Here is a 16294-nt window from a genome sequence, read left to right on the forward strand (position 1 = left end):
GAAGAATGAGAAACACTACGACAGACAGCCAATCACATTGCCAGAATTCCTGGCGGCCACGCCTTCGCTAGAATACAAGATTGCAGATTGGCTGTCGCAGTCGCATGATTCTCTACTCTGCATTGCGCATTCGGTTCATCGGTCGTCGCACATGGTCAGCTGCATAGTAATGCGATTCTATCCTAGCGATCTGATAGCCTTATTTAACCCCAACTATATGCACATCCTTTTTCATCCCAGACATCAATTCTCAGTCGTTCATCTTAGAGGAGAAATTACCCAAGGGGTGATACATCCTAGATAATTTGCGGGTTGCTTCTTACAAAAACCAGAGAAAAACCTCTCTCGGTCCATTCATTCTGGCACCGGTTGCGATTAACTATAATTTAACAGAAACTTCCCGAAGCGATTTTCCCGCAGGGCGGCACTGGGAGGTCACGATCGCACCTGTTTATTCATGAGGAAAGAATCTGTGTTCCTGCAGGATTCTGGTTTGTTGCTTTTACAAACAAACAACTAGGATGATAAGGGAACTTCTCTATTCCTTCAAGTGACTTTGTGAACAATTTTCCTAATGCAGATCAAATGTTTGGCTGACTATTGTTGTCGAGTTGAGAAATGAATACTTATTCCACGTGCAAATTACATAAAAAATTATATAATTATTTGCCTGAATAGTTTCCGTATGCAAGCTTAAGTTTTCACTCTGTTTCCCCCCCGGAATCTCTTGGTAAACTTTGGAATTGTAACTTTAACGAAAGCTTCTGTCCTCTTATCTTTCTTTTGGTTCATCGTCTTTTTATCTTCTTAATCGAGGTTTAATTAGATATGCACGTACGTAGATCTCTCTGCCTGCTGCAACACTCATTGTGTCTTGTTTCCTCTCAATTCATCTTTCTCTGTCTGTCTCTCTTTCTAACAATTTATTTCCATACCTGTTTCTGTTTTCTCTTTTCCTCTCTCTCTTAATATCTTACAATCACTCGTTTTCTTTCTATAACCTTCTTTCTCCCTTCCATTGTCTCTTTCCTCTTACCTTTTCTTTATAACTTACAATACCTTTCTCCTTTCATGTATCTCTTGTGTTTTCTCTCTCTTTGCCTGTAATATCTATCGCCTTCTCTTTTATATTTCACAATATATCTATATCTTCATCTCTCTTTTGCGTATTTTCTTCAATCTATTTCTCTATATCTTCCTTCACTTTGTCTCTTTATCGCTCTTTGTTTCTCTCTCTCTCTTTCTGTGTCCTCTCTCCATGTCTACATCTCACGCTCACCCACACAAACTCTTTCTTCCTCTTTCCTGTCTCTTTCTCTCACCCTTCTCCCTCTCTCCAACTCACCCTGGAACACATTCTCACTCTCTTTCCCCGTCTCTCCAACAGTGAGCGTTAACGCCATAAGGAGCACGTTGACGAATAGTTCGCAGCATTCTCAAACTGGTCGGAAAAAAAGGTACCTTCTGTTCTCTCATCACCTCCGGGGAAGGATTACAGCTGTTCGTCCGGGTCCTCCTTCTCCAATGCTTCATTCGACTGCCCTGAGGCAGTCGTCATGGCAACGTCATTCGCCGCGGAAAGAGATCGACCTTTCCCAACTCATTTCGGAGCACCGAGGTCCGCGGCCGATTCGTCCAGATATTTTATCCGCGCTTTCCTTTGATCATTACTTTGTTTCCCCCTCTTACTATTGCAGTGGACTGAACTTGTAATGTTGTACTTTCTATTCTATGTGAAGTCTAAAAGCTAGGAACTACAACACCGCCTTTAAATTGCTCGTTAATTCTTAATGGTCTCCTCCACAGGTAGAGGTCTGTAGATCGCAACACACGCATGGATGGCTGGGTGCATTGTACGTCTACAAAGGCCTGTTGTTAGTCGTCGGGGTCTACATGGCATGGGAAACAAGGTAAGGCATGTGTGACTACGTGTGTGGGCGTATGGGGAGACGACCAGTGTTTGAAGCTTATTATACAGTAAATTCAAGTACCCAAATAACAGACACTTTTTGATAACTTCCTATAAATAAGGGTGGAAATGGATATTTGTAATATGAATAGGTATAATACATATAACATCCTTTTAGTATGGACAATAAAATTGTCAGATAATTATTAATATTATACACATTTTTTAAAAAAGCAAAAAATTGAGGAAGAATAAGGTTTTGGAGAGGAGTTCCAAATAAGAGATACGTGCACTTTTACATTTATTTGTAAACATAGACAAAAAATATTATTACTGATCTGAAAATTGAAGAGATACATAATATTAAATCATGTACATTTTAATAAATTTAGGAACGTCTGAATACTGAAAGTGTCAGTGCAATAGTGGTCTAACTCCTACCAACAGCAAATTCTTATTGATTAACATTTAATGTACGTAATTAATGTTAACAATTTAATATTTTTAATAACTATTACCTTAACTTTTTATGTGAAATATACCAAAAATAAAGGAGCTAAGTAATATGTACTATCTCTTATAAGGAACCTAGGTATTTCTTATTAGGAAACGCAATGAATAAAAATCAAATGACTGCCCCTCGTCAAAATTGTAATCTTCTTTGTTAATAATCCTATTATATGTATTATTTGTCAGCAATTTAACACAATTAATAATAAATTTGTTGTAGCTTACCTTCACTCTGCTCTTTTCGTCATCAAAGACCATTACAAAAATTCAAGTGCGACAAATACGTAACTCGTAACTTGGTTTGCTCTCAGTTTCGTTGTTCACTTTCAACTGACGTCAGACAAAGACTTCGAAGCCCAAATATTGTGTTCCCGTAGTTGTCGTTAGATGACAGACTATACTGGAGACCATAGGCGTAGCTAGAACTTTATATTTGGGTGTGCACAAAGAAAAAAAATGAGGTCTTGTACCTTTTTAAAAGCATATTTTGCAACACAATCACTTGGCTCTTTAACTGCACTGATGTTTGTAAAGGAATATAAATTCACTAAATGACAGTGTTGGAAATTTCTGAATATATGTAGTAGAAAAAATCAAATTGCATAGAAATTACACATACACAAAATGTTCATAAATGCTACAAACAAATACATCAATTTTAATCTATCCTGCTTCTGAGTTGCTCTTAATTTAGTTTTAACTTGTTTAAGCCTGGAGAAAGCTCTCTCTCACACGTGCAGCTTGTGACAAGAATGGAAGAAAAGCGCTGCAGTACAGAGTAGAATGCAGTAAATATCTTCTTTCTCCAATGACATCAAAAAATCGAAAAACTATAGACACTCGTTTCATCAGCGATAATGCACACGTTGGTACAGTGGGATCCATGAGTATTACCGTGCAAATTGTCCATGACTATCTTCATAAATTTTTCTCTCACATCCTATGTGTTTTTAAGCGATGGGTTTTTATGTATGCTGATGCAGAAGTTGTCAACAGGTTGTTTTGAGTTTTTGTTTAATTCTTGAAGCTCTTATTGGGTCAAATAAAGTGCACGAACATGGTGATGGACAATTGGCACGGTAATACTCATGGATCCCACTGTACCAAGTAATGACATATTCAACTTCTTACAAACTGCCGCTTATTTTCTCTCTAAAGCCCGCATCACACGGAACTGGATTTCCAGTAGGTATTCCCTAGTTGGCGCTGGTCTGGCTACCAATTTGCTAGTTTTCACCTCACACGATACTTATCAGAGTGAGATGTAAACAATGTATCACTTCACATTTTTAAAAGCCGATAAGTATTCAACCGAGAGGAATAACGTTTCCTATAAAACGTTATTAGGTACAAAACAATGGCGCTGCTTAAATACATACAACGTTTACTGTACACGTATGGAAGAATATTTTCGTTGTTTCAAATGTAAACATCGTGCACTCGGCATAGGTGGTGATCAACGCGCCTTTCATGCTGTATACGTTATACATTGCTGGAGTAACACTCGGAAACCACAGACAAAAGCGCTCCTTTGCAAACTCACAGATTATCTTCGCATGGCGAAACTTTGCTCTGATTGCCTGTTCCACAGAATCCAGTCGAGGAAAGCAAGTAGCAATTAGAACATGTCCTATTCCTCCAAACCAGTCAAGCAGTCAGCCAGGCGGCCATGATTGCTACCTAGAAAGTTAGTTCAGCGCCAACTAGGGCATTTCTACTAAAAATCCAGTTGCGTGTGATAGGGGCTTTATTGAAATATCTGTCTTTAATTCTCTTTGATAAAGCAGCCCATTAGGGTGTGCCTAGGCACACGCGGCACACCCCGTAGCTACGCCTATGCTGGAGACGTTAACTAACTGTTTCATATTAGCAACCTGTCTCTTACTTGGGTATTTTACCTTGTAACATTGATTTTACGTTATCTGGGGAACAAGGTGAAAAAAACACTTAAATGGGAGGAAATGTAGTGCGGAAAAGATATAGAAGCATTTTGCTCTATTGAGATCATGAAAATTGTATGTGGGAGTCCATAAAGTCCTGCAAAAAACTAAAACTTTATAACTTGAAAACTATTAAGTTTATTAACAAAATATTTTGTGTGTACTTACAGCAAGGTTCAAAGTTTATTTCCTGCTTGTTAGGTTCATCGCCAAACCTCCAATTGTGCACCATTTACGTCCAAACACTGTTGCAGTCTTTTGTGAAACCGAGAATTGCGTGCTGACGGTGCTCTCCTGGGATATTCAGAATCACATCTCTTATTTTATTTCTTTTAGGTCATCCAGATTAGCTGGTTTCTGTGAATACACCTCGGTCTTTACATGTCCCCACAACCAATAATCGCAAGGTGACAAGTCTGGTGATCTTGCAGGCCAAGGTGTGAACCCTCTTCGGCCAATCCATCTACCTTGAAATTGTTCGTCAAGAAACTGCCGAACTTCAAGGGCAAAATGCGGCGGCGCCCCATCTTGTTGCATGTAGACGTCATTGATGATGCCTAACCTATTAAGTTCTGGCACAAGGAATATCTGTAGCATGTTCAGATAGTTGTTGCCATTTACCGTGTCTTCCTCGAAGAAAAATGGACCAATGATGTGGTCCATAGAAATCGCACACCACACATTCACTTTGGGACTACCTCGAGTTTGCACTTCAAACTCGTGTGGATTTTCAACCCCCCAAATTCGGCAATTGTGCCTGTTCACTTTTCCCGACACATGAAATGTGTCCTCATCTGAGAACAGAATCCGAGACAGAAGGTCACCATCACCTTGTAAACGTGTAAGCATTAATCCACAAAACAACATTCTCATGTCACAGTCTTCGTCTTTCAGATCGTGTACAAATTTTAACTTGTAGGGCCGGGCCTTCACCGTCTTGCGTACGATCTTGTGTAATGTTGACTTCGGTATTCCCAGTCCCAGTGATCTTCGTTTCAGCGATTTCATTGGACTCCGATTCACGCTGTCCTGCACTGACTGAATCACATCGTCACTCGATCCTGGCCTTCCACTGCGTGGCAAATCTGACACACTTCCCGTTGCCTTGAACTTTTCATACCATCTCTTGATACTTGCTGGGGTGGTTTCCCATATGTTGTCTGGAACTTTCTCTGCACTGAAACACAAGATTTTAACTCTGCAAAGCACAGAACACACTGTGCCTTTTCCTGGATGGACGCCATCTTAAGTCACATGATCACCAGTGCAAGCGTCACTGAGCAGTGTGACCAGAACAAAACTTTAAACTTCCACCCTTCTCACCCAAAAAATGTGTATTGTTAAACGCAACAGCTAAAAAGTTATAGAGTTTTAGTTTTTTGCAGGACTTTATGGACTCCCTGTATAATGCGGGAAAGTGTAAAAACACGGGAACGTAAAATCTTGGTTGCACTGTATACAGGCTGAGTCAGTACAAACTATAGCAACAGCAGTTTACTTAAACGCTTGGAGTGATACAAATGGTGGTGTCTTGAAGGTGCGTGGTACCCCAGTTGGAGCATGCATGTGTGGTGTGTTTGTGTTTCGAAACTTTGCTTTTCTGCCACTTTTGGCTAATTGCGGAGATGATAAATTGTGAATACTGACACACATGCATGCGTTGACAGATTGGCCGCTTTGGAGAACTGCGTTAGAATACACATTTATACCGAGGAACGAAATCAGCTCTGGGGCACTTTTCATATAGCCCCAGGCGAGATGCGTGGCGGAGTAGTTACGACAGTGCTCTACTACCCAAGAGATCCTGAGTTCAAATCCGTGCCTACGCATGGGTGTTCTTTGTGAGCGCCCCTTCATCAATTTAATCATATCATCACTCATCGTCACGATTAGCCAAAAGTGGCAGAAAAACGACACTAAATAACAAAAATCAAAGCAAACCCTAGAGGTTCATAAAAATAATCTAAAATCCAGCAGAAAATTATTAAACAATACTCTCGTATAATTTTGAGTTAAATTTGGAAAGTTCCTCAAATAGTGCGAAATTTTCATAGTGTGTGAAGTACCGGGTGATCCGTTTGAGATGTCAGAAAAGTAAACCTTTATACACAAGAGGTTAATGTACATATCTGTGAGCGGTTTGTTGTAATAGAAGCAGAAAGGATGTACGTTTCGAATGAGTGGAGGTTTACAGTCTTCAGCTGCGTGGCGGCATTAGCATGCGTTAATTCGCATACCATACGATATACTGTGTGCGCTGTTGTGACGTGATCACCATCTTTCTTACCATGCACATTAGCGCCGCCATGTGACTGAAGTCTGTAAACCTCCACTCATTCGAAACGTACATCCTTTCTGCTTATATCACAACAAGCTGCTCGGAGATACGTACATTAACCTTTTGTGTATAAAGGTTCACTTTTCTGACATCTCAAACGGATCTCCTGGTAGTTCCCCATCAGCATTATAGGTGGCAGCACAAACGCCAATGTGTGTAAGATCTGTCAAAAGTGTGTAAAACCCAGCTCGTTATGAAATTCCAAGAAATATACTGGGACTTATTCTTTCTATGTTCCTCTACATCTTCTTTTACCATGTTGTGTGTGTGTCTGTTACTCTTTATATCTTACTCTCTTGTTCTCTTTAATGAACCTTTATATTTCCGAAATGTATTAAATGTTTGATAGCTTTGTCATTCGAGGAAGGTAGCATGCTTCACTATAAACTTCAGTATTTAGGTATGTTTTCGCAGGAATGCAGTTGATGTAAAAATGCTTACTTTTCTTCTCTTCCAGGCACGTGAAGATACAAGCGCTCAACGACTCGCAGTACATCGGCATGAGCGTGTACAGCGTCGTCATCACCAGCGTCATCGTTGTGGTGCTGGCAAACCTGATTTCGGACAGAGCGACGCTGGCGTTCGTCACGATCACTACGCTTATATTCACTTCCACAACCACCACGCTGTGTCTACTGTTTCTGCCAAAGGTACGTTTTTCAGCCACCATTTCACACAGAACTCTTTGGGATTGGGTTGTCTCGCAGTCTCCTTACTGTGAACATTGTAGTTTCTACAACACGACCATGACCCTGTTGGAGTGAGATCCTTTGTACTGTTGCCAACTGCATGACAATGAGCCTACGCACAAAGTGAGTGGAAATTATGACATGATTCAAAATTTCAGTGAAACATTTTTATCTGCGGTCCTGATCGATACAGCAGACCATGCTAACACATAAGATGGCAATGTGTTTAATTTCTTCATAGCCGATTTTAGTGTCGGAGTTGTTAGCACAGCGCGATGCGAGGAATCCCCAGTTTGAATCCCGACTTGAGTATGCATGAGAGAGAAATGGAGAGAAACAGAGAGAGAGAGACAATGGAAAGAGTGAAATAGGAAGAGAGAGCAAGAGAGAAAGAGATAGTCCTTCGTTCTCTTCTTCCTTCGCTCGGTAGAAACAGAAAGAAGAATAGCAAGAGATGATTGATTGAATCAGGTTATTTTACGTCACTTTTCTTCCCCTTTTGACAAATCGCGAAGATGAAGGTAAATGGTGATAAGGTAAAATGGATGAAAGGGCAATAACAAACATATATGGACGACACAACACGACTTCTACAAATGATTATACTGGCTACAGCGTCGCTAGTCTGTGAAATGCAGTCCACGGTGTACTACGTGGACGGGAGGTTGACATTTGAGTGTGTCTTCTGTTATAATATCGTTCCCTTGTTTCTAATATAACGGAAAATATTATAAACAAAATAGTACTAATTTATATGATGTTGTCACCACTTTAAAATAAACATAAAGTTATTGAGAAACTACAAGTCATGATCCACCATCTTGAAAAAGTAGTGTGCACAGATAAACACGTTATCTCTAAAGCATATTTCAATTTATCGGCCTAGAGAACATATATTTCGACATGAGGATATATATTCCCACACAAATGTCAACCATATTTTAAAAATTGTGTAAATTGTGTAGCAGAATAAGAGATAGTGGTGTATTAGAATTTAATTATCTGAAAACAAAACATACATTTCGACACCAAGGTGAGCATTCTACGTGAATTTTAAATATTCGAGTAACAGCGTATAGAGGGAGTGCTCACCTCCACACACGTGCAAACAAACTAACTACACACCGGGTGGTATTTCAAGGGGAATGCGAGGGGACTATACGATATCCATAGAGTTTGTTTTCAACTTTACACGCCAAATTGAATCGAAATTGACATTCGAAACTGTATGCTGAACGAAAGGTTTTTCCAGCACGACGATGCACCACCACACTGGACCAGGATTGTGAGACATGCCCTGAACCGTAGCCTTTCCAGCACGTTGGATTGGTAGAGGTGGTGCAATTGCCTGGCATCCTAGGTACCCTGATATTATACCAGAAGGACAAAGTATACCAAATTTTGTGACATATTGATTATTTTAAAGACCAGAATAACAAATATCGCCATTGTCGACGGTGACATGCTGCAGGAGAGAAGTTGGATACCGTTAAATGTTGTACGTGCAACCGAAGGTGTCGAAGCGGGAAGCGTATGTAAATTACATATTATGATATTTGGTTATGATGTTGCAAAACTTTATGGAGCGTGATTCAAACATAAGCATTTTACGTGAATTTTAAATATACGAGTAATAGCGTACAGAGGAAGAACGTTCCATAATTGGAACGTCTTGTCTGAAAAAATCTCAAATTCTCACCTCCACACGGCTGGGGCTTTTGCCTTTTAACACAGCAGCCTGTTTTCTCAAATTGGCGATTTCAACGACAAATGCTTCTTTTTTTGTTTTTGTTGTCGTTCCGCTCTCAACTGCCGCTGCCGCACCGCTGTGTCTTAGACGAGCGCTAGCGGTAGTACGAGAACTTTAGGACCTTCTCTTTCAAATGTTATGCAGATAATTCAGGAAGTATACCCGAATGAAATTGAGTCCATCTTTTTGAATCACGCTGTATATGTATGTATGTATGTATGCATGCAGACAGGTCTATTGTGGATCCAGCACTAAAACGATGGTGAACGTAACCAAGGATACCTTTGTCCATTACAGATTCACTTCATCTGGTCCCATCCCGACAACGACCCTATCGTGGAGAGTATGGGGTTGAAGATTGAATGCAACACACGGAGGTAAGTTTCTTTCCTAAGAACCCTAAAGCCATCCAGAGAAACTGCTACTCTCTAGCTTGCTTTTAGCTTCGTGAAAATGTCTTCCTGGGAGTAGGGTGTCGCATTTGTAATTAGGAGTCTCATGTTCGATTCCCAGTAGTTCAGATACTTCTGGACCACCTATGCTCTAGATTAAAACATTTCTGCATTATCTAACAAGCGTCACAAACAAATTCTCGTTGTATTAGTCCTTTGTAGTTACTGACAATAAAAAGTGTGATATCTATATCCTAAAATGTTCACTTCCCAACCCTACGGCGATGGACGAAGTTGCTATTGAAGTTCGTTTATCGCCGTGGAGTTAGATGACATATATTGCAAGGAAGGGAGTAATAGAGTATCCAGGTGCTCAATTGTTATTACGGAGCTGGACCGACCACTTTTCTCGGGTTTTTAATTTGCACAGCATCTCATACCAGTTCGGAGATGAACTATCTTGATCACACCATCCTTGCGAGTGTAATTCATCTTCCTCCTTACTTTCTCCGATTCTCTCTCTTCCTTTCTACACTTCCTCTTCCCTTCTTTCTTTCTAGCTTTCCTTTCCCTTTTTCTTTCTCTTCTTCTCTCTCTCTCTCTCTCTCTCTCTCTCTCTCTCTCCACCATCTTGAAGTCATAGCGAAAAGTCCAACAAAGACAAGACCAATAGGTACCCGCGTTTATCAGCAGAGTATAATGTCAGTGCGGATTCTGCACACTAATACGTGGCATCCATGTATGATACAATGCATCAGAAACTAGCAGAGGATGACCCAGATAGCATAGACTTGCGCAAACCCTCTGAATAGGGGGGGGGCAAAAGCCTTGAAAGAAAAACTTCATTTTATCTGTGTTTTATTGCATTGATGGGTATATGTGTATTGTAGTGTGTGTGTGTATGTGTGTGTGTGTGTGTGTGTGTGTGTGTGTGTGTGTGTGTGTGTGTGTGTGTGTGTGTGTGTGTGTGTGTGTGTGTACGTATAAAACATATTATTTAATTACATTACATAAACAATTTGCCCGCTCCTTAAGAAACCAACAGAAAAAATCATATAAATTGCCTTTGAAATGTGCGCTCTCCTTTTTCCTTCAAGCCAAACTGTTATAGCAGCAACTGCCTGAAGTACTTACTTGTTCTTAGTTCTTTCTGGCAATTTACAATGCATTACAGAAAACAAATTGCGAGGGAAACGAGCAAGAAAATTTTTCGATCCAAATTTTTGCACATCGTAGCTCCCCAATTTCCTAACGATGGTGGGTTGCCACCGGTCCTATACACAGGCCGAAAACCCAGAGACTGAACCCAGGCGGACTCGAACCCATGCCGTCCCGCAGTCGCATTCCAAAGCACAGCGCCTTAGACCGCACGGCCGCGGAGGAGAACGATTTTGTAAGGTATGTTTACTAAATCAATTGGATGGGTTACGTCCTGCCCTTATACACGACTCGTAAATGCGACCAAAGTCAGCTTCACCTCAGATTAGCAGCGCACAACATCCGTCAAGAAAAGATAAAAACATTAGTACTATTAGACGGAAAACTAACATTCAGCAATCACATTCAAGTTAGCATATAAAGCAGTGATTCTCAAACTTTTTTCTCATTGTACTCTTTAGTCTTAACTAAACGTCTAATGTACCCGCACCATAGATTTTCTCCGAAGAAAACCATACAGAAAACCCAAATTTCCTTTAAATTTCACTTAAATCTGACAAGTAAACAATATATATATATACAGGGTGACTGGTAATTAGATGTATTCCCTGAAAGGGGTTAAAGTAGAGACAATTAGTAGTGTAATTGGCCCTACAACCAGTGCCGGAAAGTATGAACCCCCCTCAAGCAGATTTGGCTATACTTAAAACAAGCTCAACATGCCCATATGAGCTTTTTGCTCAAGTGTGGAACCCTGTCTAATCCAAGATTTTTGTAAAAAATGCTCTCGGGAATTTTCCGGAAAGTATGACCCCCCTCAGATTGATTTACCTACACTTATAAAAGGCACTTCTGTCAGATTGTTGTCCATAAACGTGTTAAAAATATGCCCCTCTTGATATTTTTTTTGCCCACACTTAAAACTAAGCCAAAAATGCTCATAAGAGCCACACCCACACCCACCCACATCCACCCCCACCCACACCCACCCACACATATTTACTTCCGGTCCACTTCCGGTTCACTTCCGGTTCACTTCCGGTCTACTTCCGGTCCACTTCCGGTTCACTTCCGGTCTACTTCCGGTCCACTTCCGGTCTACTTCCGGTCTACTTCCTGTTTAAGTTCAATTGGACACCAGGCCCATCTTGCATATCTAGTACTAAGACAATGCAATATGCAGAGACCCTCTAGAATTGCTCTGTGACTCTCTCATTTCTTACATCATAAACATATGATTTTTCACCTATGAGAATAACACTACATATGGTGTCATCAGGTAATGCCTCATGGAATTCACAGATAATTTTAATGTTTGTCCTGTCATTCACCACAACTTGTTTTCTTTTTGAAGTGTTAATTACAAACATGGGTCTCCGTGCTTTGAATTCATCTGGTGTGTAATACATGTCAGTATTGCCTGTAGTGACTCTTTTGAATGCCGTAAATGCCTCATATAATTTGAGGAAATCATCCTTGGACATGTCTAAATTGTAATTTTCTCTAGGAAAGACCTCATTTCTGCCATTTTTAAGATAAATGTTCTTGATGTTGCAGTTATCAAATTTACTTGAATTTTTTTCCTGATTGTTGTGTCTTCCAGTCTGAAACAATACCACTACAAAATCAGGCATGTCATATTGAATACTGGAGAATGAATTTGTAGCATCAAACTCATAATAAGTACCAGTTGCGGGCTTCTGTACACATTGATATGTATAAAATTGCAGAGGAATCTGTGGATTTTTTATTATATCTGCTTTGTATTTAAGAGCATAACTGGCTTCATATTCAACAACTGGCATTCTTAGCTCCATAGTCTGAATAATGCACTTGCCTTCATCAGGTAGGGTATTAGGCAAAGCTTCTCCTGTAGAGTTTAATGTGCTGTACCTCATCAAAGCATTATTATCATTGGCAGCTCTTCTGAATGTAATTCTTAAACCACCCTTCCACATAATATCTTTGTAATCTGAGAAGAATCCTGGCAACAGGCGCATCGGGAACAGCACTGTGTGGTTCTTAGATAATATCTTATCACCAGCCTCAAATCCGCCTATTTTGTAGTAAGAAGCCTCGGTTTTGGATAATTTTAGTGTGGCCAAAGCTGTGGAGGTAATGCCGGGATAATCCACTCTGTTTATAACAACACCATGCTTTCTGATCTCAATTTCAGAGAACAGATGCGGCACAAAATTATCAACCAATCTTATATTTGAATTTGCCGGATAATCTGTACCATCGAGCTTTACAACATCAAATTTGATGTATAGATCTGCTCTGTGGGGGTGTATAAAGCCATCCCCTACATCAAGATCAACCTCAATCTCTGTGTTGGGTTGATTTAAATTTGCAAATGTCCTCCTGTTTGGGGGGAATGATTGTAGCTCATAACTCTCAATATTTTCCATTGTATGTATTTTTATTTAAATGTTAATCTCTATGATAGCAGTTGTTGTGGCTCCAGCAAAATCAACTAATTCTTCTTTTTCATTAGTGACCATCAATTCAATATAATCTATTCTATTATGGCACACAGGAAAATATAACGTTGGTGATGGATTGTAGATGATGGGCTCCATGAATTCAGAATTAGGTTTGAATGTTGCAATGATGCCAGTTTGTTTGTGAGTGCCTATGCCATTTGATTTGGTGATCATACCCTCAGCCACATTACAGTGAATATTCAGAGTTTCTATGGCTAAGAATTTAGGTATATTCATAGCAGTGTGTTTGATGGCCGCTTCAAGTTTTGTGTTGTTTTCAAAGCCTAACAGCTCTCCTATAGTACCCAGATCCACTGTTTCTGTAGCAGATACAATCTCTACTCTGTGAGTGACAGAATTTTGACTTAACACTACACCTCTGGGTAATTGAGCATTTAGAGTGGATAGATTATATTGCCCTGGAGTGATGACAATTTTTTGATCCCCTACTGCAATTTTGTTGTTGTGGTGTGTAATATTAGGGATCAAGTACATGCCATAAAATGCTCTGAGAGCTATTGTTTTGGGATACACTATGTCATCATGTAATTTGAGTTTCAATATTGAATTTTGGCTGGTGAGATGGAATACCCCCATGATGTTTCAGATACCACAAGGCCTTTTGAAAATTTTCAATTGATGGTTTATTTATTTGAGACATATATCTGAGAACAGATAAACACAAATGTCCGCAATTAACATCTTTGAAGTTTTGAACACGGGCATTATTGTAATAAAGATTAGGTGATTTTAGATACTTTATTAAATTTTCAGGTGGAACACCTCCAAATGAATCAAACACAAATGCCTCATTGTTTAAATATTTAAGATAGCAAATCCAGTGAGTGCCCTGATTTTTGTACTCATCCAAATTAACAATGCCACACTCTTTGTTGAGTGGTTGCTCTGGTAAAGAATCAGACATGTACACACCCCTAAAATGTTTGATGCCCAGTGGCTTGATTAAAGCTTCAATATCTTGGTTCGTAAGCGGCTCTTGTTTTTTTTAAACTTATTCATGGCTCTCTTAACACCTTTGCCTTTTTTCTCCATGGCCAGATTATGGCGCCTCTGCTCATCTAATTCTGTCTTATTCTTCTTGGCGTCTATTACTGTTTTTGCTATGGCAGCTGATCCCCCGGCCAAGCTCCCAACAGCCCCCAAAGCTGCTAAGATGGCCGGGATGGTAAATATAAATCCCCCCACATGTGATTTTTTTCTTGATTGCTGTAATTTTTTTAATTGGGGGGTACTAAGCAACAATTTCATACCATGTCCCTTTGCAAGACAAGAGCTTTTTTTCTTGCGCTGCTTTTTGGTTAAAAGACTATCAATAGTTTTAAGAGATTTGAGACCTGCATAAGGTATTTGATACATAACACCCTTGGCCTTCATTGTAGGTTTATTATATACATATTCACAGCCCCCACCCCAGTTTTTGTTTGGTGCTCATAGCTATGGTGGTTCCCAATGCTGCTATTTTTTCACTTAAAGAAGCATCTTTGCTTACAAATCTACCAAATGCAGCCTCTTCTAATTTCTTGTCTGCAACATGTCTCTTGTCAAGATCAGAATGTGTGTTGTATGCTATGTCATGGTCTCTACAAGCAGCATCTAGGGGATTTACACCAGGATCCCCTCTGTTTAATCTATGGTCCAATTTTGTGCCTGGACCACAATACTGATAGCCTGGAATGTGTAGTTCAAATGGCAGCTTGTTTATAATGTCATTAACCAGTCCCCGACCCTCAGAAATATTCCAAAATTTGGGGGGTAGAGTATTAATAATTTTTATGAGATATCCAATCCCCTTAGTGTCATTCACTATAAAATTAGACAATTTTGTGCTTATCATGTCCATAATTCCAACCTTTTCATTGTAAAAATTGTGGTTCCCAGCATTTTCCTCCCCAGCTATCACCAGCAACCTATCTACAAGTTTCCTGACATCATCAACCCACACAAATTGTTTAGGCAGGGTGTTGTATTGTTTGATTCCACTGCCAGTCTTGATCTGTGACCATATGGGCTTGATTAAATTGTTGTATTTTGCTCCACTGCTAGACTTGACTCTTTTTTGTGTGGGATCATTGTTCTGGTATAGAGCATCTGATTTTATTAATATTTCTTTGTAATAATCATAATCTTGATCTGTATAGCTGCCAGGCCTTTTCCTAGTCATCAGTTCCCACAATCCAGGTGTGCCGGGGTACTTAACAAAAGCACCTTTTTCTCCGAGACGAGATTCTGAATAAACAATCAGATCATCTCCCATAAATGTTACTCTGAAATTGCCAATTCTATGTATGATGCTACCATCAAGCTCTGTGTCAGCATATAAGCCAAACACCTCATCTTTGTTGTCTTTAGGTGTGGTTAAATATTTTTGAGCAAGAAGACCCAATTCAATAGGATCCTGAGTAGCTTCAATTCTTCTAGGAGCAATAGGACTAGGTGTATGAATACTGGAAAGTGGGGTGAATGGATAATCTAATATGTTCCTAGCAGCTACAGGCACAAGCTCTGTGATCAAATTTTGATTTTGCTCTGTAACAGTTTTGATATTCTTACCTAATTCACCAATAGCATCAATTATAGGCTGTTCTGCTTGTTTGTGTTTTTCATAAATTCCCCGGTTCTCTGATTTCCATCCCTTAAATCTTTTTACAAGATAATCTCTTAACTTAAGATCATCAATGATTGGCCTTTTCATGGTTATTTATTTATGTTTCAATGTCTAGAAAATTGTTGATTTTATTTCTGTATTTGCCACTATTGGGTGTTCTTGTCATATCAATAGTGACAAACCCATAACTGTCCTGGTTCCAGCACCTACTGCAAAACTTGGAAAAATCATTGTAGCTCAAGTCCCCACCTACATATTCATCGTGTATGTGTTTGAGGTTGGTATGATCTTGATGAAACACACATATAAAATTGCTGTTGTCTCGGATCAGCTGCTTCGGTATTTTAGAAAAAGTCTGTGCCAGGTAGAAACAATCAATGTTTTTGTGTCGGCCCTGTGTAAAGAAATTTCTAACCTTGTTTTGATTATCCAGTATAATGTCATCAAACACAACAACAGAGTTATCAAGACATTCATGAAGTGGCTTAACATCTGG

The 16294-nt window shown here is 39.6% G+C and overlaps 1 protein-coding gene across 1 annotated transcript in view; it reads left to right on the top strand.

The window, feature by feature from the left end:
* GABA-B-R3 (gamma-aminobutyric acid type B receptor subunit 3) overlaps positions 1 to 16294 on the top strand; it is a 168808-nt gene that overhangs the window by 124755 nt on the left and 27759 nt on the right. Inside the window, exons 10-12 of the mRNA XM_083126074.1 lie at positions 1807 to 1910; positions 7155 to 7347; positions 9434 to 9513. Of these exons, the coding sequence (XP_082982200.1) occupies positions 1807 to 1910; positions 7155 to 7347; positions 9434 to 9513 (377 nt within the window). The remainder of the gene's footprint in view (positions 1 to 1806; positions 1911 to 7154; positions 7348 to 9433; positions 9514 to 16294) is intronic.

Source organism: Lepisma saccharinum, chromosome 7 (assembly GCF_977018435.1).
Source record: "Lepisma saccharinum chromosome 7, izLepSacc3.1, whole genome shotgun sequence".
Taxonomy (NCBI): Eukaryota; Metazoa; Arthropoda; class Insecta; order Zygentoma; family Lepismatidae; genus Lepisma; species Lepisma saccharinum.